Raw genomic sequence first — 23,434 nt, forward strand, 5'->3', positions numbered from 1 at the left:
TTAATAAATACTTTTTGCCAAATGTATGGAAAAACAGAACATAACAGCAGATGATTCTCAAAAAATTTAAAAAAGCATATTAACGCTGAAGTCAAAGTCAGCTGATGCATTTCTTATTGATATTCTAGTGGTGGGAAAATGCTTGCATGCCCTGAAATATTGAACTTACAAAAATTTGACACAATAAATAAAAAAATAAAAAAAATGCTATAACCATGAATTTCTATTAATAGGAATTGAAAATAAATACATTATATTTAAAATATGATATTATATTAATAATTATTGCAGTGTTTAAATGATTAAATAATAAAAATGTATTAACTTTTCATCACTTTATTTATTAATTTATTTATTTTTTACAATTCAAAGCTTCCACTTATTGTTTAAAAACAGTGGTAAAATGTTATTTTGCACATCTTTTTAATTTTAAATTATACTTTAAATTATATTATATATATTATCTAAGGGATAATGTACATCCAGCCATTTGTTATCTCAGAATAAACCCAGACAGGGTGATCAGGACTCCATGCTTATTACATGGCTACTTGCATAAGTACATAAGTAAACAATTAGACATAAAATATTGATCTTGAGTTGAAATATTTGAACACAGAGCTTCCGTGAACACAGCAGCTGCGACCAAGCGGCAAGTCCAAACTAGACGGACATTTAAGGGAAACGGTGCTGTCAAACCACTTATTACACAACATAAATAATAAAGGCAATAAAGGATTTAAGACGAAAATGTTTTAAAATCTTATCAGTCCAAAATCCATTACAGCGCACAAAACAATCAAAGCAAAATGCTTAAAACATTGCATCATGAATATCAATGCTTAGGCCTCGCAGGTTAAAACGTGAATGAATGTAACCATCTACAGTGCCAACAACATGTCAAAGTTTGCATCGTCATCAATTGCCAAAAATATTAGATGTTTCATTTTCATTTTCATTTAGTTTTGCCCATTTATTTAGCTTTTTTGCACATAAAAATAAATAAATAAGACTAAAAAACATCTGGGGGTGTAGTCCAGTATCCATAGACTAGTCTTGCCCCTGCTGGAAGATCTATTGATTCCACACTTCTACTTTCACTACAGTTGTTAACTGTAGGAAGTTTTGGAGAAGTACAGGTCACCAGTCAACAACCCTCAAGAGTAGTTTTATTTCCCTGTCAGGAGCCTGTGGCTACATGTCGACAAGTGGGATAAGCAACCCATCTCCAGCAAGAAAAACAACACCCCTGCACATCAAAGTAATTTGAAGATGTCTGACTTCTCTGACCTTTTTCTGAAACATGTGAAGAAAAAGCCCTCATACACCACTTCCCTGGTTTGAGGTTTATAATGCTAAGGATATTGAAGAACATGAGTTAGTACATGTACTGTATAACAAGCTGACTGAACCACTCTGTTCCGATAGGAAGATCTCTGAAATCATAGAAGTATGAGGAGCCAGGAAGAGCTTATTGAGCTTGATGCTTTGTAATATGCTTATTTATTACTTATTAATTTTGGTGTCTCTTAAAGTCAGCATATTTATATTTTAGCTTATTTTAATATTCTTTGCATGACTAAATTTTTTTTTTTATATATATATACATATATATATATATATATATATATATATATATATATATATATATATATATATATATATATATATATATATATATATATATATATACATATATATATATATTTATATATATATATATTTTGTTCTTATTTTTCTATGCAATAATTTACACCAATGATCATCATGCACAACAAAATCATGAATGAGTAAATGCATTTGAATTTTATGTCGACTTTAAAAAGAAAAAGTGGTTCCTTTGAATACTTAATCCTTTCTTGCTCTGCCACTCTTTACAGGTGCGGCTCCTATATTGCTCACAGGAAGAGGCGGAGCACATTTTTAAAGCTGCATGGGCATCCGGGCAGGCTACTCCTTCACATATGTGGTTTGCGGTGGGCCCGGCTCTGTCTGGACTTGGTCTTGAGGGTCTGCCCAAGGCTGTTTTCACTGTGCGACCCCAGGGATGGAGGGACGAGCCACGACGGCGAATTGCAAAGGGTGTGTCGGTATTGACGCACGGTGCTATGGCTTTACGTAGGGAGTATGGTGGGGCCCGAGGGACGAGCTACGCTGGAAACTGTATGATGGATGGAAATCAAACACAGAGGGTGCCGGATAGGATCAGGTGAGAAAATCTACTTGATAGCTGATAAATTCATGGCTTTGTTTGGTGTACATCCCTGTCTCATCCAAAAACAAACAGAAAGAAGAACAATATACACCACCATTCAAATTTTGGGTTGAAAAGTAAAAACAGTAATATTGTGAAATATTGTGAATATCTTGCAATTAAAAATAATAATTTATTATTGTAATATATTTTAAATATACATTTTCAGCATTATTTCAGCATCATTACTCTAGTTTTCCATGGCACATGATATTTTTCTAAAATGCTGATTTGGTGTTAAAGAAACATTTCTTATTATTATTTGTTGAACAGTTGTGGTACTTAATATTTTCGTGGAAACATTGATTCTAGCCTTTATTACCCCTTACTGAATTAAAAATTCTGTAATGCCTTTCTGTAATGCATCGATTTTTACAAAGCTCATCGTTCTGAAAAGTGTGCTCTGATTGGCTAACTATTCAGTGCATTGTGATTGGCTGAATTATTCAAGCGTGTGATGGAAATGTTAAGCCCCTTACCATGTTCAGAAAACTTTCCTCCGTAAAATGCGCTGTACACACTCAAATATTTTGGTTGTACTTTTCTCTTTTGGAAGGCTAAAAAAAGTAGTTTGGCTTTCATAACAAAACTCACAGCATCTCCACGTCATGGAGATTCTTTCTTTGCGTGAATATTGGGCGGTGTTATGCAGATCTTCCCACAAGGTGATGTAGACATGTGGGGGCGTGTCTGAATGAGGCATTTTAGGAAGGCGTGGCTGAGCATTCACTATTATAAAGAAGAATGTCTTTGGATTTGTGACTTTCATCTTTGCGACTTTATGGATCTTCTGTATGCACGGACAGCTTTTAACACTCCAAAGACAAAGGAAAACATGAAATCGCATCATATGACCCCTTTAATGTGCTACCTGATATTTCTTTGTAATTATTTGTGAAATTTGCAAGCGGTTTCATTTTCAGTGTAAGCTAAAACTTGAATCCACAAAACACGTATCTTAATTTTATGACATCATTAGATAATCATGAACAAGTATTTATTTTAAACCATGATCTGCACATGACTGGGCAGGGAGAAGAATGTCCAGCTGCATTTGAAAGAATAAAAGTACTGAACCAAATCCAGACCAAATTTTTAAATCATTCATTTGATAATAAATATTTATTACATTTTTGTTGTAATATATCTCCCCACAGACTCCTAAAACAAGCTGCAATCTTTTTCAGGCTGTGCGTCACTGCTGTTAATTATATATGAACACTACACTGTTAGAGGAAATGGCCCTAAACTGGGTGCATCATGAACGGCAAAAAATAATAATAATAATCTAGCGAGTTCCTGTTTCATCTTTTGCAGCACAAAAATTCAAAGAGCGGTGCCAAACAGTGCAACTTTGATGAGTGTATCAAAAACCTGTGTTGTGTTTCCTGGGTCTCTTTTCACCCATCACCCCAATGAGGCCACATGTGTGTTCAGTCACACACACACACACACACACACACACACACACACACACACACTAAACATGCGTTTGATTTGTGTTTGATAGCCCATACTGCAGGGATTTGCTGCCTGTCAGTCATGCTTCTCACAAATCACTCTCCAAAAAACTGTGGCCTCAAACAGCATTGTTGACTGTCTTTTATGGTGGGGGGAGCTCTCTCAGAAGTGTTCATGACATGAATTGAGAGAATCATAAATCTTTTAACCACCTTTGAAAGTCAATCACTTAAACGTGCCATCAGGTTAGGTTAGCTGACCCGGCCAGTTCATTTTCATATTGAGTGTTCTCTCAACCCACTCTACAAACACCATTATCAATCATCAGATTTTGTTTGATGTGACATCTGCATATATACGGTTTCAACGGCAACAACCTAAATAAATGTTACTGTGCATGCACGCTTTTGTGGCCCTAACTTAACTTCCGGTAGACTTCCAAATAGAATAAAAATACAACAGTCAAGTCCCTCTAGCCTAGCGTAGATATTTTTTTGATGATAAACAAAATGTGTTTGCTGCATAAATCAGGCGGACTTAATGAAAATGCTAATTAATTATTTGCCAGCAGGAGATGCTTTAAAGCGCGAGAAATAGAGGTTTCCCCAGTAACGGCTGTAAACAAAGCAGAGCTACGCTCACAAACGCTGCTTTATCAGGATATAAGTGATATAAAAACACCCGTGCCACGCTTTGATATTTAAACATATAAATGTAAGGAATTATTATTATTAAACGTGCAGTACGTGCTCATGTTTATTCAACGAAGCCTTTTGGAAAATCGATCAGTTAGATCAAATTGTGGCGAGTCTCCACAAATAAATAAATGACATCCCACAGCACAACCACGTGGGCCCAACTTCAGTCTACTCACCACCTTAACTTTAACTGCGTTTGTAGATGGCACCGCTAGCCAGACCAATATACACAACACAGACCAGAAGTTAACTTGGGCTTTTTCCACTGCTTTCCTTTTATTTAATTGTTTTCGTGCTAATTTTTAAATCATTGCAAACTGCATTTGAACAAACTCTTATCCAATCTTCATGCTTTTCATATTGGATTTAAAGGGTTAAGGTCATAAGATGCTGCTAAAAAGAACATTATTTTGTTTATTTGGTGTAATACGTTTGAGGTTTAAGGTAAAAAAAAAAACAACACACATTATTTTCCATATAATGAACATTATTGTTTCTCCTCTGTGCCCCGCCTTCAGAAATGCATACATTTTTACAAGGCTCATCGATCTGAAAAGCAAGGTGTGCTCTGATTGGCCAGCTATCCAGTGCGTTGTGTTTGTCCGAATGACTCAAACGTGTGACAGTAATGTTACGTCCCTTAACATATGCTGTCTCCCAGGCCAGTAGCATGAGACCACTCTGGTCTACTCCACTCTGTTCGCGATTTTTCTTATCTTTCTGGACATGGACAGTAGACCGTACACTTAATCTAAAATATCTTAAACTGTGTTCTGAAGATGAACAGAGGTCTTACAGGTTTGGAACGAGATGAGGGTGAGCCATTAATGACATAATTTTGCTATTTGGGTGTATTAACCCTTTTAAGGAGTAGAGGAATATGACACCATTAGCACATTCTGTGTAGCTTTTTATAGGTTAGTCACAGAGTACATTTTTTGTTCTTTGATTATTATTTTTTTAAACAGATGGGTCTCCAACGTGTCTGGATCATATTATAGTTCCAAAATCCCCCCCCCCAAAATGATTTAGTTTGCATCATGCCTATTCTAGTACTATTAAGATTGTAACACTGTGACATTATTTTTTATGACAATTAAGCATATTTCCATTCCACGTTCTCATTACAGCTATATATCAGAATATTTTACTTTTGAATTTCTTTGGTAATTCTCATTATTTTCAATGGTGATTCTCATTAGGAAATCATTAAATGACCTTACCATTTAAATAATATGTCATTATTTGTTTAACAGTACAGTAATGAGTGTGTGTGTGTGTGTGTGTGTTTTGTTGTTGCTGTTGTTTCGTTGCCATGTTGTGATAATGACAATTTGAGGGAAATTGTCATGAAAATAATGTCATGATGCAAAGACAGTGTTCATTTGGACCCCATTAGCTTTCATTTTATGGACAAAAAAAAGTCATAGAGATTTGAAATGACATGAGGTTGAGTAAATGTTGACAGAACTATCCCCTCAATGGTCCTTCAAACAGGCTACCTTTTCTTTAAGCTAAATATATTTTCTAATTCTTTTATTTTGAGTTTAATTTGAAAGATATGAAAGCCTGTTTCCGCCATGGAATAAAAAATAAAGGTAGTTGTTACTTTTGATCTCACAATAGAGTGGCACAGGTATGATGTCAGAACCCAGAAGTCTAATTTGCCTCTGGTTTCTTCAAGATTTTCCTATGGGATTTAATAATGGAGTTTTTAAATTTATGATTAAAATTAAAGCCTGTGGTCAACATAAATTGATAATACTTTGACATTTTGTTCAACAACTTTTATGCTGCACACAACCATACTGAAATGCAAATTTTGAAGCTGTTATGTTTATTTTTTTAAAGTATGTTTCTTATAGATAACTATATAAGACAGTTTGGGGTGTGTGTGCAGAGTGTTGCAGAACAAAACATAAAAAGTCTCGTCAAGTTATGTTTGCCACAGGCTTTATTCCGTTATAAAACCCCATAGGAAAATCTTAAAGGAAGTAGCGGCAAATTAGTCTTCTGGGTTCTGATGTCATACCTGCACCACTGTATTGTGATATTTTACTTGCGATTCTGAGTATACTGTATACAGTATCTCAAATCTGAGAAAAGAAGACAGAATTCCAAGACATAAACTATAGAATTGTAAGAATTTTTAAAGAACTAAAAGAATTGAGATGTGTAAACTTGCAATTGCGAGAAGAAAGTCATAATTGTGTTTATTCTGTGCCAGAAACAGGCTTCCGTACAAAAAATAAAAAAGTAAGGATTTGTGAGATGTAAACATAGAATTCTGAGAAATAAATCAGAACTACAAGATTAAAAGTCACAATTCCCTTTTTTAGTTTTTATTCTGTGGCAGAAATGGGCTCCCATAGAAATATGACCTGAACATTTTTCACAAGTGTGGTGAGATTCATGCATCATCTTGCCTTATTTTGTTTGATATTAATGAAGCTTTCTGAGTTATGAACCACCCGTGCTTGATATTTGAGCTTGTGGTCATGTATTAAGTTGAATTGATTATAATGGTGGTCAGCTTGATAATGGAAGTTACAACACAGCTTCTAGTATGAACAGGATTTAAGCAAAAATCCATTTTTGAGTTGATGAAATAATGGAATATTGATTTGATTTATATTTCCCTGTCCTCATTATATTCCAGTGCTATCAGCAGTCAATCAATGGCACTAGTTCACAGGTTACACATACGGTTACGGTATACTATTCAGATTCGTCTGACCATCTCACCATATGACCGTCTGCTCTGGGAACAGTATAATGCAGTCACTCCAGATTAAATACTGAAGCAGATGAGCTGAGAGCTGTTCCTAAATCAACCATTAGAGGCTGGAGCAGGAGACAAGAGTGCTGGCATTGCTATGAGTAAGCATATCAGAACAGACCTGTTGCCCCCTACTGCTAACTTTTTGTTACTGCTTAAGTTAATGCAGTGTGATGAATGCTCACCTGCACTCCTGCCCACTGTTATTCACCCTTCAATGCCTTTCTCCTTTCAACCTTTTCACCCTCTTTTTGGGCTGTTTTTTCTCGTTTCTCATTGTTGTGATTTCTTTTAGTCTCTCAAATCCCCCTACTCGTTTTCCTGTCATTCTTTTTGCCTCTTTTTCACGTCCACCCACACTTTCATGCCCTTGCATTTCTCAGTCCTTGCACTCTTCCACAACAGCTCTCCTCTCGACATTATGTCCCCGCTCTAATTCCATTTCTTTCCATTTCTTTATCTCATATTCTTCGTTCACTCTTGCACTCCTGTCCCCCTCCTTTTCATCCCTTAATTTTTCCTCTCCACTCTTGTCTTCCCCTTGTGGGCAGCTCTAAAGAAGCATGCATGCAGTGTCGCTTTGCATGTAAATAGGATAATTGGTTATGGTGCGCCGAATGCAGGGGGAAATATCACAGACTGTCACCAGCGGAACTGATCTCGCAGCCACCCAGCTTCACCCACAAACACTCAAACTCAATCTTACTCTCACTTGTTCACTCACTCAAGGTCTGCTCCATCCCTCATTCACTCACTCTTACGCCCACTTCCTCCTATTAACTCATGCTGTCTGTGCAGGATGTCGCAGCAGTATTGATGTCTTCAGCCAACTTCGCCAACTTCCTCTCTCTCTCTCTCTCTCTCTCTCTCTCTGGTTGCATTTCAAAACCTAGTGAGCTGCTTATCTAGACATTTGTTTGGACGTCACAGGCACATTGCAACTTTCCTGTATGGGTGCTTTCAAATATTCCTTCTTTTCCTGCATATGCTTCGTTTTTGGCCATCATATTGTAGATGCATTCAAATATTATACAATTTTCTGGGATCAAATTACACTAATATCATAGGTATCATTTGGACATAATGCATTCGAAGGATCCTACCTAGACTGTTTCTGCAAAGAATATTTTTGGGCAGCTGCACATCCTTAGACTGCAATTTTGAACATTTCTACCTGGATTTAGTTTTTTTTTTTTTTTTTTTTTTTTGTATTGCAGGTATATTCAAACATTTCTACATTTGACACTTTACTATAGATGAATTTGAAGGATCCCACAATTTTTGGACATCACAGGCATATTGAAATGTTCCTAAATGCATATTTAGGCATAAGACACATGCAAATGTTCCATCATGTGTGCTTTCAAACACTTCTGAAATGGAATTGTTTTGAGAATTATAGATATATTTGAAGACACTGACCTATTCCATTTAAGCGAGCATCAGTTTTTGGCAGGATAGGCACAGTATGTCAAATATTCATAGACAGCAGGCATTGGTAGAGTGTTCCTGCCAAGATAGCTTTAGATAACCTTTACAGGCCTTTTTTGGGCATCATGGGAACATTTGACTGCTTTTTTGGACATGATGTTTTTGAAGCCTCCAACCTAGACAGTTACTATGAGCAGCATTTTTGGGCAGCTTGGGCACATTGTTTGTCCTTAGCCAATATTTTGGGGGATTATTTTTAGACACATTATTTTGAGGTATTAAGCACATGAAAATGTTACATTGTGGATGCTTTCAAACATGCCTACATTGACCATTTTTGGGCAGAATGTAAGTATTTTAATGCTCCAACCCAGACGTTTTCAACAAGCTGCATTTTTTAAGCAGGATAGGTATGTTGAATGTCCATAGGCATCATTGGGGTCAGTTCAAACAGAACTCCTTTTTTCCATTCCATTGCACTGATTTTCAACTGTTGGATGTGTTTGGATGTTGCATTTGTGTCTTACATCTTTTGAGGCCCGTTAGAATGTTCTTTTGTCTGGATAACCCTAGGGTCCCTTTTAGTGCATCACAGGCATCTTAATTGTGCCTAGAAAGCGTTTTGGGTATCACAGGTGAGCCTGAACATTCCTTCCGACAGCACTTTTGAATTTTAGTAGGCATATTTGAATGTTCCTCATTACTTATGTTTTTGGGCATCATGGGTGAGCAGGAAACATTCTTACAGAGAAAGCATTTTTAGCCATTTAGATTAACTTTTGAACCTGTCTGTGAACCCCAAAAATGCTGTCTTAATCTCACTAGATTCTGGAATAGCCTCTCTCTCTTTATGACTTTTGATCATAGGGAAACCATCTTGTGAGTGTATACAGCCATATTGCTTTGAGAAACTCCCTCTTTCAAACACACACACTCACACACACACACACACACAGCTGCAGAGGGCAGTGCCTCTGCTCATCACCATACTAATGCAGCTTTAATGAACACATTAAAACCCCTCAAATGTTTCTGATGTTTAATCACCCCTCTGATGTTTAAACGTTCCGCATCTCTCCTTATCCTGTCCTGGTGTGTGTGCCACACACTTTCCCCCCACTGCTTCCTCTTCCTTGTGTCTCCAGGCTTTTTCATTTCACATTCCATGTGACAGTACATCACTGCTACATTTCCATTTTGTGTCAGGCTCACGCTCCCTTTTTCCTGCCTCTCTCTTTCGCGTCTTCATTGTGCTGACACAAGTGACATCTGTATTCTGCCACGTGCTGTGCTTTAAGTTGTTTGTTCACCCCTCAACGTAAGGCATTAGCAGAACACATGTAATGTCAATGGCTGTGTCGCTATGACAACCTTACAGGGGTCTAGAGTGAGGGAACGAGGAAAGTGACGTATTTTTGGACTGATGCGACTTATACTCAGGTGCGACTTATAGTCCGAAAAATACGGTACACAGAATTGGGCGTTTTCTTTAATTGCAGAGTGTGATGGATCAAAGAAACTTGAGAGTGATTTGTAAACTCGAATATGATTCCCTTATAAATAAACTGAATATATAAATTATACAATTTTATTATCATCATTTCTTTTTCGTTTTTCTAAAAGTGTTTACTGTGCCATTTCAAGATGGAGGAATGAAGTTTGGCTAAGCAATACTCCTCACAATATATTAAACGGGGCATTAAACCAGAAGCCCACTGTAGCTGTCACTGCATCCATCGCTTTTGAAATGAACATAATCTATTATATAGACCTTGACGTGAATTATGGATCAGATATCAAGAACAATTTCTCCCAAAGATTGAAGTGGGAAGACTCATGAGACGTGTCATAAAAACAAGCAGAGCGTCCCGTGCAATGATGGGCTAAAATAAAAAAATGAAAAACGAGCTAATTGAAAGAGTCTTCTTCTCTGTCCATTACCACATAAGTAATGTAAAGAAAACTGCTGACAAATGCCCAAGCAGAAGAACAGCTTCCACACGCGCAGCGGAGAAAGATACTCTGTTGTGATGTTCACGTTTCGCGTCTGTTCCAGAGGTTCAGTGCTACTCTCGTGCTCCTAGTTGTCATGGCGACTAACAAGAGCATCTCAGCAGCATCCTAAGAGAGCTCCAAACACTGAATATTGAAAACAAGCCACTGGCGAGATGACTGCCGTGTCCTGCCGCCGATCTGGAAGTGTGATAAAAGTGCAGTCGCAGCCGTGGCAGCAGTGCCTTAGGGCACGTCATTCATCCTCCATCCACCCAGTTCCTCTTTCATAGACTCATTCAGTCATTCCTCTGTGAAGTTTATCCTTTTGTTTACCCTTGCTTTTTTCATGCATCCATCACAATTTTTCTTCAAAATAAGTGAAAACATGAATAAATACAAATTTTATTAGTTTATTCTGAATTCCCCCCATTTATTCCATGAGTGCAGTTTAAACACTTTTGTCTCTATTCATTAATTTTTACCCTTTTGTCAATTCTTCATTTTTATCATTCATTCATCCCATTTGTTTATTTATGGGTAGTTGACATTTTTTATTAGACCAGTCCATTCATCCATCTTTTTCTGTGTACTTTTTATTATTATTATTAATTCCCTAATTTACACATTCATGTAATCTTTCAGTACCCTTAATTTTTTATTAATCTATGAATTTACCATTTCTTCCAAAAGTATCTCTATTTATTTTCTAATTTACCGTATATAAATAAAATCCAAATATTATTTATCAATTCACAAATAAATGCGCCTTTCCTTCGTTTATTTGTTGTTTCATTCATCCAATTTTTCATTCAAAATTTTGCTTGTTTGTTACTCATTCATTCAGCCTTTTTGGTCTTTTTCTGTATTAATTAATTGATTAATTCATTTGGTTAGGCAGATATACATTTCTTCAAGAAGTTGATAATTTTTACTCTCATTCATATTGTATCCGACTGTTCATCCATCTTTTCTCTCTGCTTATTCACTTCCTAATTTATACATCTGTTAAATTCATCTTTCAGCACCCTTGATTTTACTAAATTCATCTAAATTCATCCATCTACCCTTTTTCCAATGTCTTTATTTATCTCCTCACAAATGCAGTATACATTCACCCTAGCTATTCATTCATTCATCAACTATTTTTTTCATTCAAATTTCATTCAAAATTTAGCTTGTTTGTTCGTTCGTTCATTCATTCAGCTTTACTTTCTGCATTTGTTTTTTTTAATCCTTCCATTCAGTCTCTTTTCTTCTGTATTCATTCATTGATTTATTCACTTGGTTAGGCAGTCATATCTTGAGTTTTCGGTCGTTCTGTAAATGAATGTCTTTTTTATGTTCATTGCGATTCAGTGTTGTCATTTCTGTTTAATGTTCAGCAGAGAGGGTTTGCTTAAGAATCCCTTAAGTATTCAGCACAAATCACACACACCACCCCAAGTGGAGAGGTGACTAATGGAACTCCCATCTATCACTCTTTATCTCTTACTGCACTCTCTCCTTCTCTTTATCACTTTCACTCAGACTCCTCCTTTATCACCCCGCTTTTTTCCCCTCTTCTCCTCCTGCAGGTTTTTCAGTAACATAACTCTATCTGGACGGGACTATTCCTTTAATAATGATGGTTATCTGGCAAATCCACTCCTGGATGTTATCTCCTACACTGCAGGAAGAGGCTGGGAGGAGGTAGGGGTGGAGCCATTAGTATGCTTAAAAGTGTTTAGACATTCACGGTTATCACTGAACTGTTTTAAATGCAGCTCCCAAGTGAGATCACATTTTGCCTTCTGACTGGTGTAGAATGCATTTGAAATGAACCGTTGTCACATACAGAAGGGACTGAAGTGCATCAAAGAATAAATATATGCACAATCGCATTACATTACAATACATTTTGTGCAAAGCCCGAAAGTTGCATTGACACAATTATTTTAATTGTATTATAATATATAAACTGTGTTATTAACGTAACTAAGCTTGATTTTTGATATTTAGTACTTTTAGTACATTTACTTACGATATAATGCAGCAAAATTATTAACCTGCAGTTCACTGTAATCTCTCTCTCCTTCTATTGAAAATTTATGAATTCATGGTAAAAAAAAAAAAAGTTATAAAAATAAATAGTCTGCAGGTCATACCTTTTTTTTTTTTTTTTTGTACATGCTTATTTATGTTTTATTGTGTAATTCACAACGTTCCTGTTTTTCCAATAACTTGTCTGTTAGTTTAAATTACTCTCGAAAGGGAAATTGTTTACGGGGCAATGCACTTGAATGCAATTGAGTGGCAATTGCAAATGATTGCACATAAAGTACAGCATTTTCCTGGCAAACGTCAATAAGCCATAAGAAATAATAGATTTTTGCAGGAACGTTTTTGGTATTCATGCACTTTTAGTGGCTGGTTTCAGAACCGTGCCAGTGGAGCTGCAGAAATTGAAATCATTCATTGTCGAGCTAGAACAAAAGTCTGTTTTATTATATTTAATGGTCATGTTTACTGACAGATGGTTAACACTTGGGATTGGGAATCATTGTGAGGTTAAAAAGGTGCCATGCTGCAGTAGCTTTGAAAGATTTGGGTTTACATGACTTGTTGAAAGATAAAATAGCTGTCATTTGGGAAGACAGACATTTTATATGTGCTTCAGCTTCAGTTTATTACTTAATAAAATTGGCACTACATTCACAAACTGTGTTGAAAATGTCAGATGCCTACACCAGTCATATTCAACGTGCCAGTATGTAATATTCTGCATCTGTATGAAGTCTGAAGTCATTTTAATGGTATCATCTTATTGTTGTAGGTAGGTTGGTGGGAAAATGGAGTTCTACGTCTGCGTTATCCTCCCTGGTCCCGTTACGGCCTGTTCCTCAAACCTCTGGATGACTCCCAGCACCTGCGTGTGGTTACTCTGGAGGAGAGGCCGTTTGTCATTGTAGAGCCTGCTGATCCTGGAACAGGCTCTTGTATCAGAGACTCTGTGCCATGCCGTCTGCCACTCAACAACAGGTCAAGGTTCAGTCTGTGGATTTTTAGACTGGAAATGTTCAACCTTTGGGGTTATCACTTTGGCAAATGTGTCAGTGAATATGCAGATATTGCAAATTACATTCACATTACCCCAGGGGCATTCATTTCCTGTCCTGTCATTGGCACTTACGGAATTTAAATAAATTAGAAATGCACATATAAATGGAAGAGGTTGATCAATGATAGTTCTGTGTTAGAGCACTTTACTTCATTTACTTTATGTAAATGCAGAATTTCTCAAAATCACAAGAAAAAATCTATATTACTTATTCCTACGATAGCGTTTTAGTTCCATGTTATAAAAAATTTTAAATCTAAGATTACGAGATTAAAGTCGAATATTAGGAGAATAAAGACAAAATGTTTCGAGAATAAATTCATAATACTATGAGAATAAAGTCGAAATATTACAAGAATAAAGTTTAAATGTTTCGAGAATAAAATCGTGAAGGTACAAGATTAAATTATGAGAATTATGAGATATTATGAGAATAAATTTTCACATATTTTGAATTTTCACAAAGAAAACAGTTTAATTAAATGAATTGTTACACATAAATACAGCGATCTGATCATTAAAGAGCTTGAAAAACACATTATTGTAAGTGTTTCGCTATAAAACTGATTTTGAAAGCTGAGAAATTAAAATTAGGTCTATCAAAACCACAAATCTTATTGCTATTGGGTGGCTGGCACTTTACAAATAACGAATGCAATGGAAAATACAAAATATTATTTCCAAGCATACTGTCCCTGCGAATATGACACAGTATGATTTCTGCTAATAATCCCACATATATTTGTATTGTATTAAAAAAGTGTTAAATAAGAGAGCTACAGCAGCCCCCAAAGGAATGTCGATTGGGTGTGTGAGCTGATGTTAAGATAAAATGTTGTAACTGTTCAGTCTGTTAATAAAAATCATATTCTTGACATTAAGCTCTTTCCGTGTGTCCTTAAAACTGACTCTTCCTCATCCTAGTAAGGTGATGCAGCCACTCGGATGCAACAATATTCAAATCAGTTCCGGTGGCCTGCAATTTCTCCCCATGCTCTCAATCCAGGGCATTTACATGCACAATAAAGGCCTACTCTCAAAATAATATAACTTTAATTTCTACGATTTAAATTCTCAAAATATTTCGACTTTATTCTCATAATATTACGACTTTGTTCTTGTAATTTCGACTTTATTCTCATAATTTCGACTTTATTTTGAAACATTTCGACTTTATTCTCGAAGTATTTTGACTTTATTCTTTTAATATTTCACTTTTTACTCGAAGTATTTCACTTTTTTTCTTGTAATATTAGGGCCCTATTTTAAATATCTAAACACAAAGTGTAAAGCGCATGGCGCAGGTGCACTCAGGGCGTGTCCAAATCCACTTTTGCTATTTTAACGACGGAAAAACAGTTGACGCGCCCAGGTGCATGGTCTAAACGGGTTGTCCCTTTTCTCTTAATGAGTAATGGGTGTTTTTGGGGCGTAACGTGCAATAAGCCAATCAGAGTCTCATCTTCCATTCCCTTTAAGAGCCAGTTGCACTCGTGCAATGAAGGATTTGCTATTTACACGGCGGAATTTGGCAAGTGCAAAGACAGAATGCGTCTCCGAGATGAAATGGAGCTGCTCGTGTGCGTGCAAACAGATAGCCTAATTCTGATACATGCGATGACTATCCATTATGATATGTAGGCATATATATATATATATATATATATATATATATATATATATTTAATTAGCCTACAAAAATTATTATGCATTGGAATCCTTTACTTTTTAATATTTGCCATATTTGTGTGCTGCTGTGCATCCCTGTGTTTAATAAGTAGCGTGCACGCACTTTGTGGACCCGCCTATACTAACACGCTCTTTAAATAACAAAGAAAAAACATTGTGCCAGACTTTAGACCAGGTCTGAGTTGGTCTATGGCGCAGTCTATTTTCAGCTCCTTAAAATAGCAATGCACCAGCAATGCACCTGAACACACCTCTTTTTTAGACCATGGGCACCCAAATGGGCGCAAATGCATTTGCTAATTAAACGACGTGGTGCTGGATGGGAAAATGCGAACGGCACCAGACTGAAACTAGCAAACACACTTGCGCTGCGCCTTGCAGCGCATTGCACCGGGCGTATGATAGGGCCCTTAGAATTTTTTTTTTTTTTTACGTGGCACGAAAACGCCATGGTATATTTCAAATTGTGGAACTTTTTTTTATTTTTATGAATAGACACTTTACTATATATAGTAATGACTGCTTTTTGGCCACCAGTGTATATTTTACAGACTGCTGTGGTGCAGTCATTTTAATTAGGCAAAATAAATACAAAAATATAAATAATTCAATCTTTAGATAATAACATTTTCCTGTTTGATCACTGCTCCAGTTTATATTAAGTAGTGCTTGTTTTTAAAACAGTAGAAGATTTACTTTAAAGAATCTTATACTTTATGCTGATAGACCTCAGATTATGTGTTAGACTTAGTTGACAAAGCACTGAATTCTAAGCAGTGATGTTCATTTAGTTTCTTTTACTTGGTTTCTCTAGATTATTTCTTTCTTTTTTGTCACTGTCCCCTTTCTGTTTTTTTTCCCCTTTCTCTTCTTCTTTTCAATTACAGCATGGTTGTTGAGGTCATTCACTCCACGAAGCACTGCTGCAAAGGCTTCTGTATTGATGTTCTCAAGCGCCTGGCTAAAATAGTAGGCTTCACCTATGACCTCTATCTGGTGACCAATGGCAGGCATGGAAAGAACATAGATGGAGAGTGGAATGGAATGGTCGGGGAGGTCAGGCCCTCATTTTATCTCTCAACTATCTGTTCACCTTGATTTTATTATCACAAAGTTGACTGAATTCAGGTGCAGCAGGGGTTTTTTTTGTCTTGAATTGTGACAACGATAAGGCACCAGGCCATAATATGGAGGCAAATGTTTTTGAATATAAATTATACAACAAAAACAAAACTTTTTTTTTTTAAATGTGTAAACTAAGCTAATTTCTGATTTAACTGAATTTAGCATTCAGATTTAATATTGAGACTAAGTAGTCCATAAAGGTTAGTTACTACTTTGACAAACTTTTAAAAATCCACTTTCTCTGTTCGTAATGTGATTAACCTCTTTCCCCACCAGGTGGTGTCCAAGCGGGCTGACATGGCAATCGGCTCCTTGACTATTAATGAAGAGAGGTCAGAGGTTGTGGAGTTCTCTGTTCCATTTGTGGAGACTGGCATCAGTGTCATGGTCTCTCGCAGCAATGGCACAGTGTCACCATCTGCTTTCCTAGGTAAGGGAATAGGAGGGAGCACCAGACTTCATTTTTACTTTTAGGCATTTGCAAACACTTATCCAAAAGTAAAACAATGTATCTGTATGCACCTTTCCTTCGCAATTAAGCCCTTGACCTTGATTTTGCCAGCACTACAGTATGCTGTACCAGTTGAGCTACAGATTTAAAATGTATTTAGATTTGGTGTTATATATCATGTTTACTGTAAAAACAACAATTTGCTGATTATCTTTTGACTCTTTAGGCACACTGCCAAATGGTAATGTTTAATAAGGATCTTTAAATAATCTTACACTTAGCAATCCTCTCCCTAACAATTAACTTTTTGTTAATAGTAAAGATGGTCTTGTCATCGTCCAATTTTCCTTGAGATGTTTGTGTATATATATATAAATATACAGTAGCAGACGCTTTTACCCAAAGCGACTTACAGTGCATTCAGGCTAACATTTTTTACCTAACGTGCTCCCTGGGAATCAAACCCACAACCTTGCGCTGCTAACGCAATGCTCTACCAATTATGGTACAGGAACACCTGTAGCTCAATTGGTACAGTATATATATATATATATATTTTTTTATACAAACATACTGAACTTCCTTGTTTGATTTTTTGCATGTCAGCGCAGGGCGGCAGACTGCAACTAAAACATTTGCATTTGTGACCTAAAATATTCATTTGTGATTGATGCTGAGCTCACCACTGGCAACTATATAGATTGACATATTATGACTTGAAGATTTGCATGTAATTCCCCTTTTCCTGCTTGTTTTGCGATCACTCTATTTTGTGCACAACTTGAAAAAATTAGAACATGCCAGGTTTTTAGTTGTGTGGACATTAACAATGTTGTAAACAATCCTAATTTATATTCATTACTAATATGGCTTCTTGTTACAAAGATCTTTAGTCTAAATGCTGTGTTTTGTTAATGTGTGAACTTGCAGCGCACTTGCCGTCGAATAATTGCAGGTTTTATTATCTTTTATTATTTGTCTCGTGTAATCGCGTTTTCAGTATTTCAAACTGCGAAAAACGTGTAAAGCTTGTAAACAATGCCATGTAACAATCATTTACCACTGAATAATTATTCGACATCCATAAGCTCATTAGTCAGCTAGGAAAAAACAATTAAAGAAGAGCAGTTTGCTAAATATATGTTCTATATTCCATATTCATGTTTTACTTAATCTGTTGTCTACATGATAAGAAACAATGCAAGGATCTAATGATAAAATTCAACACCCCTTATATAATTGCATGTTACTAATGAAGAAAAACAGACCAGATGTGTGAAGGACATATGACAACATTTATAGGATGCATTGAGGAGGAGCCCAAACTACACTCAAATGGCCAAATGACGCTGACATAGTTATGGTCTGTGATATTGGCACAGATTCTGTGTAATGAACAATCCTGTGGCACTTAAAAAAAATTATAATAATTTGGTGCCTATTTTTGTTTCTTTTTTTTTTGCCTGCAGTGACACTTATTGGGTTTTCAGAAGCTTGCACGTAGTATGAAATTAGGATAGACTGGATATACAGGTGCTGGTCATATAATTAGAATATCATCAAAAAGTTGATTTATTTCACTAATTCCATTCAAAAAGTGTGTCTTTGTGTAGTGGTTCTTGAAGCGCTGACTCCAGCTGCAGTCTACTCTTTGTGAATCTCCCCCACATTTTTGAATGGGTTTTGTTTCACAATCCTCTCCAGGATGCGTTTATCCCTATTGCTTGTACACTTTTTTTCTACCACATCTTCGCCTCTTTATCAATATATTTAGACACACAGATCTTTGAACAGCCAGCTTTTTTTGCAATGACCTTTTGTGTCTTGCCCTCCTTGTGCATGGTGTCAATGGTCGTCTTTTGGACAACTGTCAAGTCAGCAGTCTTCCCCATGATTGTGTAGCCTGCATAACTAGACTGAGAGACCATTTAAAGTCTTTGCAGGTGTTTTGAGTTAATTAGCTGATTAGAGTGTGCGTGGCACCAGGTGTCTTCAATCTTGAACCTTTTCACAATATTCACATTTTCTGATATACTGAATTTGGGATTTTCCTTAGTTGTCAGTTATAATCATCAAAATTAAAAGAAGTAAACATTTGAAATATCAGTCTGTGTGTAATGATGAATATCATATACAAGTTTCACTTTTTGAATGGAATTAGTGAAATCAACTTTTTGATGATATAATAATTATATGACCAGCACCTGTATTCCTAAACAAAAAGGATGATAAAATGTGAGAAAGTTTGTTAAACATTGTGATGTTCCTGTAGCACCTACTGCTATGTAAATGCCATGGATCCCAACATTTTAAAAAAATTACTGAAATGTATTTTAATAAGGACCCTTATCATTTCAAATCTGATTTAAAAAGTTTGTATAGCACCTTTTTTCCATAGATTTTAAGTCGGGCTTTGCAAAGAGGCAGATAAATTGGCTGTTTAATTCTAAGGGTTTTAGATAGTGTGGGCAATACTCAGTAAAATCTAAACTATAGACATATTGGCAGAAAAAATAAAAAATAAAAAAAAAATATATATATATATATATATATATATATATATATATATATATATATTATAAATGTCATGATCCCTTTAAATAGTTTGGATTGTCATCCATTCATTTGTATATTTTTTCCACCATTATAGAGCCGTACAGCCCAGCTGTGTGGGTGATGATGTTCGTCATGTGCCTGTCTGTGGTAGCAGTGACCGTCTTCATATTCGAATTCTTCAGCCCTGTTGGATATAACCGAAGCTTACAGAGTGGAAAGAGTATGTTGTTTATAAATTGAAAGGTTTTGCTCGTGGTAGATTCATAACTGCAATCAGAAATGAAGGATTTGTTTACAGATTGTTATTATCATTGTAAGCACGTTCCAGAGTTTACCTCGAGCTGTGTTCCTCCTTTTCTCATGTGTCTTTTTGTTGTCTACCTTTATACTTGCTGTTATCACTGTCTATGTCATAATTAAACATGTCTCACTTGGCCTTCCTGTGTTATTCTTCCCTCAGAGGCAGGAGGTTCTAAGTTCACCATAGGGAAGTCTATTTGGCTGCTGTGGGCTCTGGTGTTTAATAACTCTGTTCCGGTGGAAAACCCAAGAGGCACCACCAGTAAGATAATGGTGCTGGTCTGGGCTTTCTTTGCGGTCATCTTCCTAGCCAGCTACACTGCTAACCTGGCTGCTTTCATGATCCAAGAAGAGTACATTGACACTGTGTCTGGCCTCAGTGATAAGAAGGTAGACAATGATACAAGTGATTTTATTTTGTAACAAATTTCCAGTTTTTTTGTTACCACGTTGAGCTGAGTTTATGCAGGTCATACTTGTGTGGAAGCATTATGTAATGAATATGATTGTTTTGTTGCAAATAAAATAATTGTAATATTAAGGATTTTTTGTTGCAGTTTATAAATGTATAATTATTTATTATTTATAATTATTGGATATAGAATTGTTTCTGCCTATTTTATGGCTTGGGTGATATTTATCACTAACTTAAAGGGATATTCATAGATTATAGTAAAACAGGACCCTTTCAGAGCTAGCAAGTATTACATAATTTTTTTATTAATATATTCATTATTCATTCCACACATTAAGTAAAGATTTTTACTAGTTACTATTTACTTTATACTATTAATATATTCATTATTCATTCCACACATTAAGTAAAGATTTTTACTAGTTACTATTTACTTTATACTATTAGTTTAGTTTAGCTAAAGCAACATTCCGTGATTTTGTTTGTCATCTTTATTGAAATTAAAATTTATTTTAATTTAAATTTATCTTGCTTTTTATTTCAACTTTATATCAATTACTGAAGACATTTTTAGTAGTTTTAGTTAACAGTAACAACATGGTTATCAGTCGTAAAATATTATTATTGGTATCGGTCACAATTTTAAAATCAGTGGATTTTAAAAGACATCATGTCCCATTCACTGGACATGATGTGAACTAAGCTGAGCTGTGAGCAAAATTTAGTATAAGCTTAATTAATGGTTGTGCAGCAATAAATTACATTGAAGTGATATGGACGCACACTATAAATATATTTTTTTAAATAAGTCTCATTTGCATTTGAACCAGACATTTGTTTGTGTGGAGCAGTTGGGGCCAAATTATGCAAATAAATATTCTGCCTATAATCATATGAAACAATGACTTGATTTTTATTCTTTTTACTCCTACACACACTTTAGCGTTTCTATTCAAATTTAGCCAAATTACTAATTGTGTGAATTTCAGTAGCCTTAAATGTAATCTTTTAGTTCAGAAACCTAATTTCCTAATGCTGTTTTCAGTTTCAGCAGCCAACAGAGCAGTATCCTCCCTTACGCTTTGGCACTGTCCCAAATGGGAGTACGGAGGAGAATATACGGAGCAATTACCCCAACATGCATCAGTACATGGTGCGGAACAATCAGAGAGGTGTGGAAGAGGCCATCGACAACCTTAAAACTGGGTGAGTGAATGACGACCGTTGTATAAGACAACACTAATTCATAGGCATAAACTGTATAATGAAGTGTTTTAGTAGTAGCCAACGCGGCAAATGAAAAATCTGCCAAACTTGAGCTTTAATCCTGATCCTAAATCAGACCACAAAAGTGCTTTGTCCCAATGAATCACGATGTTCTTTTAAGCAGAGGGGGAAAACAGATGTGCTTACAAGTAATTGACTGATATGGGTGACATGATGGATCACAACAGAGGAGTTAATTAATTTGTTGGCTGTCACTTTTCACCGCTATTTTGAAGGAGGGTGTAAAGATTGTCTTTCCTCCTTAGTGCTATGTCACTGAAAGGACAAAACATTCAGCGGGCATTACTACTTCCACAGGATGCGATGTCTTCAACTGGATTTGTGTGGGACTTGTGGTATTGATATATCTCGTTTTATGTACTGCAGTCAAACTTAGATTTGACATTTATTCATCTAGCTCTCGCTCTAGCTGTCTCTAGACAAGGCAAGGTAAGTTTATTTATAAAGCACATTTCATACACAATATTAATTCAAAGTGCTTTACATAAAATAATGTTTTGTTACAAGATCCAAGATAGCGACACGGTTGGACACAGCGGCTACTCCATAGGCATGTGACAGTGACACATCCCTCCTGGATGCACTCAACCACTTTTATTCATGGTTTGAAATGCAGAATGACACACCTGCACAAAAACTGCCCATACCTCCCAAAGACCAGGTGCTCTGTCTGTCTCCAGTTGACGTAAGGAAGACCCTATCTAGGATTAACCCGGGCAAGGCTGCAGGTCCTGACAAGTTACCTGGCCGTGTACAGAAAGACTGTGCTGCACAGCTAAAAGATGTCCTAGCAGATATCTTCAACACCTCGCTGAGCCAGGCAGTCATCCGCCATCCAGTTAAACATAAATTGTAATAATTGATCACACCTTTGTTTTGGCGTCCCTGGGAAGGCCAAACAAAGGTGATTGAACTCCAAGATGAAAATAACAGCATTTCAACGACACGGCGACAAATACACTCTACAAACACAACTCTTTCTCTTCTCTGTTGGAGCGCAACAACACCACGCCCCCTACACTGCCACTCTGAGAGGCTTTTTTTATACCCAATCATGTTGCCAATTGACCTAATAAGTTGCAAATTCGTCCTCCAGCTGTTCCTTATATGTACATTTAACTTTTCCGGCCTCTTATTGCTACCTGTCCCAACTTTTTTGGAATGTGAAGCTCTCATGAAATCCAAAATGAGCCAATATTTGGCATGACATTTCAAAATGCCTCACTTTCAACATTTGATATGTTATCTATATTCTATTGTGAATAAAATATAAGTTTAAGATTTGTAAATTATTCCATTCCTTTTTTACTCACAATTTGTATAGTGTCCCAACTTTTTTGTAATCTGGTTTTTATTAAAATACTGCTATTCAGGTCTATAACTCCTCCCCGAACTTCCCTCTGCCCTGTATCTTAGTCTCTCATTGGCTGTAGGTCATCACTCTGATAATTTGCCAGAATCAGAATTTAAGCAAATATCATTTATTATCTTAATGAGTGCTGTCTCTGTGCTGTGATGCAGTCGGAAACCAGATTTGAAAATTGTCCAGGTATCCATTTGAGTTTAAGTATTTGTTCAGCTGATTAAAGACTACCTTTTCAATTATCTTGGCTATAAAAGGAAGATTTGATATTGGTCTATAGTTTCTCAATATGGTGTTATCAAGATTGCTCTTTTTCAGAAGGGAGTTAACTGCAGTTTTCAGGGAGTTTGAAAAAGATCCAGAAAGAAGTGAGGCATTCACCACTTCTTAGAGGTCTGCTTCTTAACAGTTAAGCACCCTTTTGAAAAAAAATATGTGTGAAGTGTGTCAAGATAGCAGGTTGACAATTTGAGGTGCTGTACTATTTCTTCCAAAATTTTGCTACCAGTTTCTTCGAAGGCAGACATAGTATC

At 36.1% G+C, this 23,434-nt stretch overlaps 1 protein-coding gene across 1 annotated transcript in view; it reads left to right on the top strand.

The window, feature by feature from the left end:
• The window catches only part of LOC113074027 (glutamate receptor ionotropic, NMDA 2D-like), a 59,089-nt gene extending 36,497 nt beyond the window's left edge, over window positions 1–22,592 (top strand). Inside the window, exons 5-13 of the mRNA XM_026246738.1 lie at window positions 1,881–2,209; window positions 12,193–12,307; window positions 13,431–13,636; window positions 16,292–16,460; window positions 16,806–16,959; window positions 19,631–19,756; window positions 19,997–20,226; window positions 21,297–21,457; window positions 21,784–22,592. Coding sequence (XP_026102523.1) covers window positions 1,881–2,209; window positions 12,193–12,307; window positions 13,431–13,636; window positions 16,292–16,460; window positions 16,806–16,959; window positions 19,631–19,756; window positions 19,997–20,226; window positions 21,297–21,457; window positions 21,784–21,880 — 1,587 coding nt within the window. The 3' untranslated portion in view covers window positions 21,881–22,592. The remainder of the gene's footprint in view (window positions 1–1,880; window positions 2,210–12,192; window positions 12,308–13,430; window positions 13,637–16,291; window positions 16,461–16,805; window positions 16,960–19,630; window positions 19,757–19,996; window positions 20,227–21,296; window positions 21,458–21,783) is intronic.
• Window positions 22,593–23,434: the final 842 nt, after the last annotated feature.

This window comes from Carassius auratus, unplaced genomic scaffold, assembly GCF_003368295.1.
Source record: "Carassius auratus strain Wakin unplaced genomic scaffold, ASM336829v1 scaf_tig00013472, whole genome shotgun sequence".
NCBI lineage: Eukaryota > Metazoa > Chordata > Actinopteri > Cypriniformes > Cyprinidae > Carassius > Carassius auratus.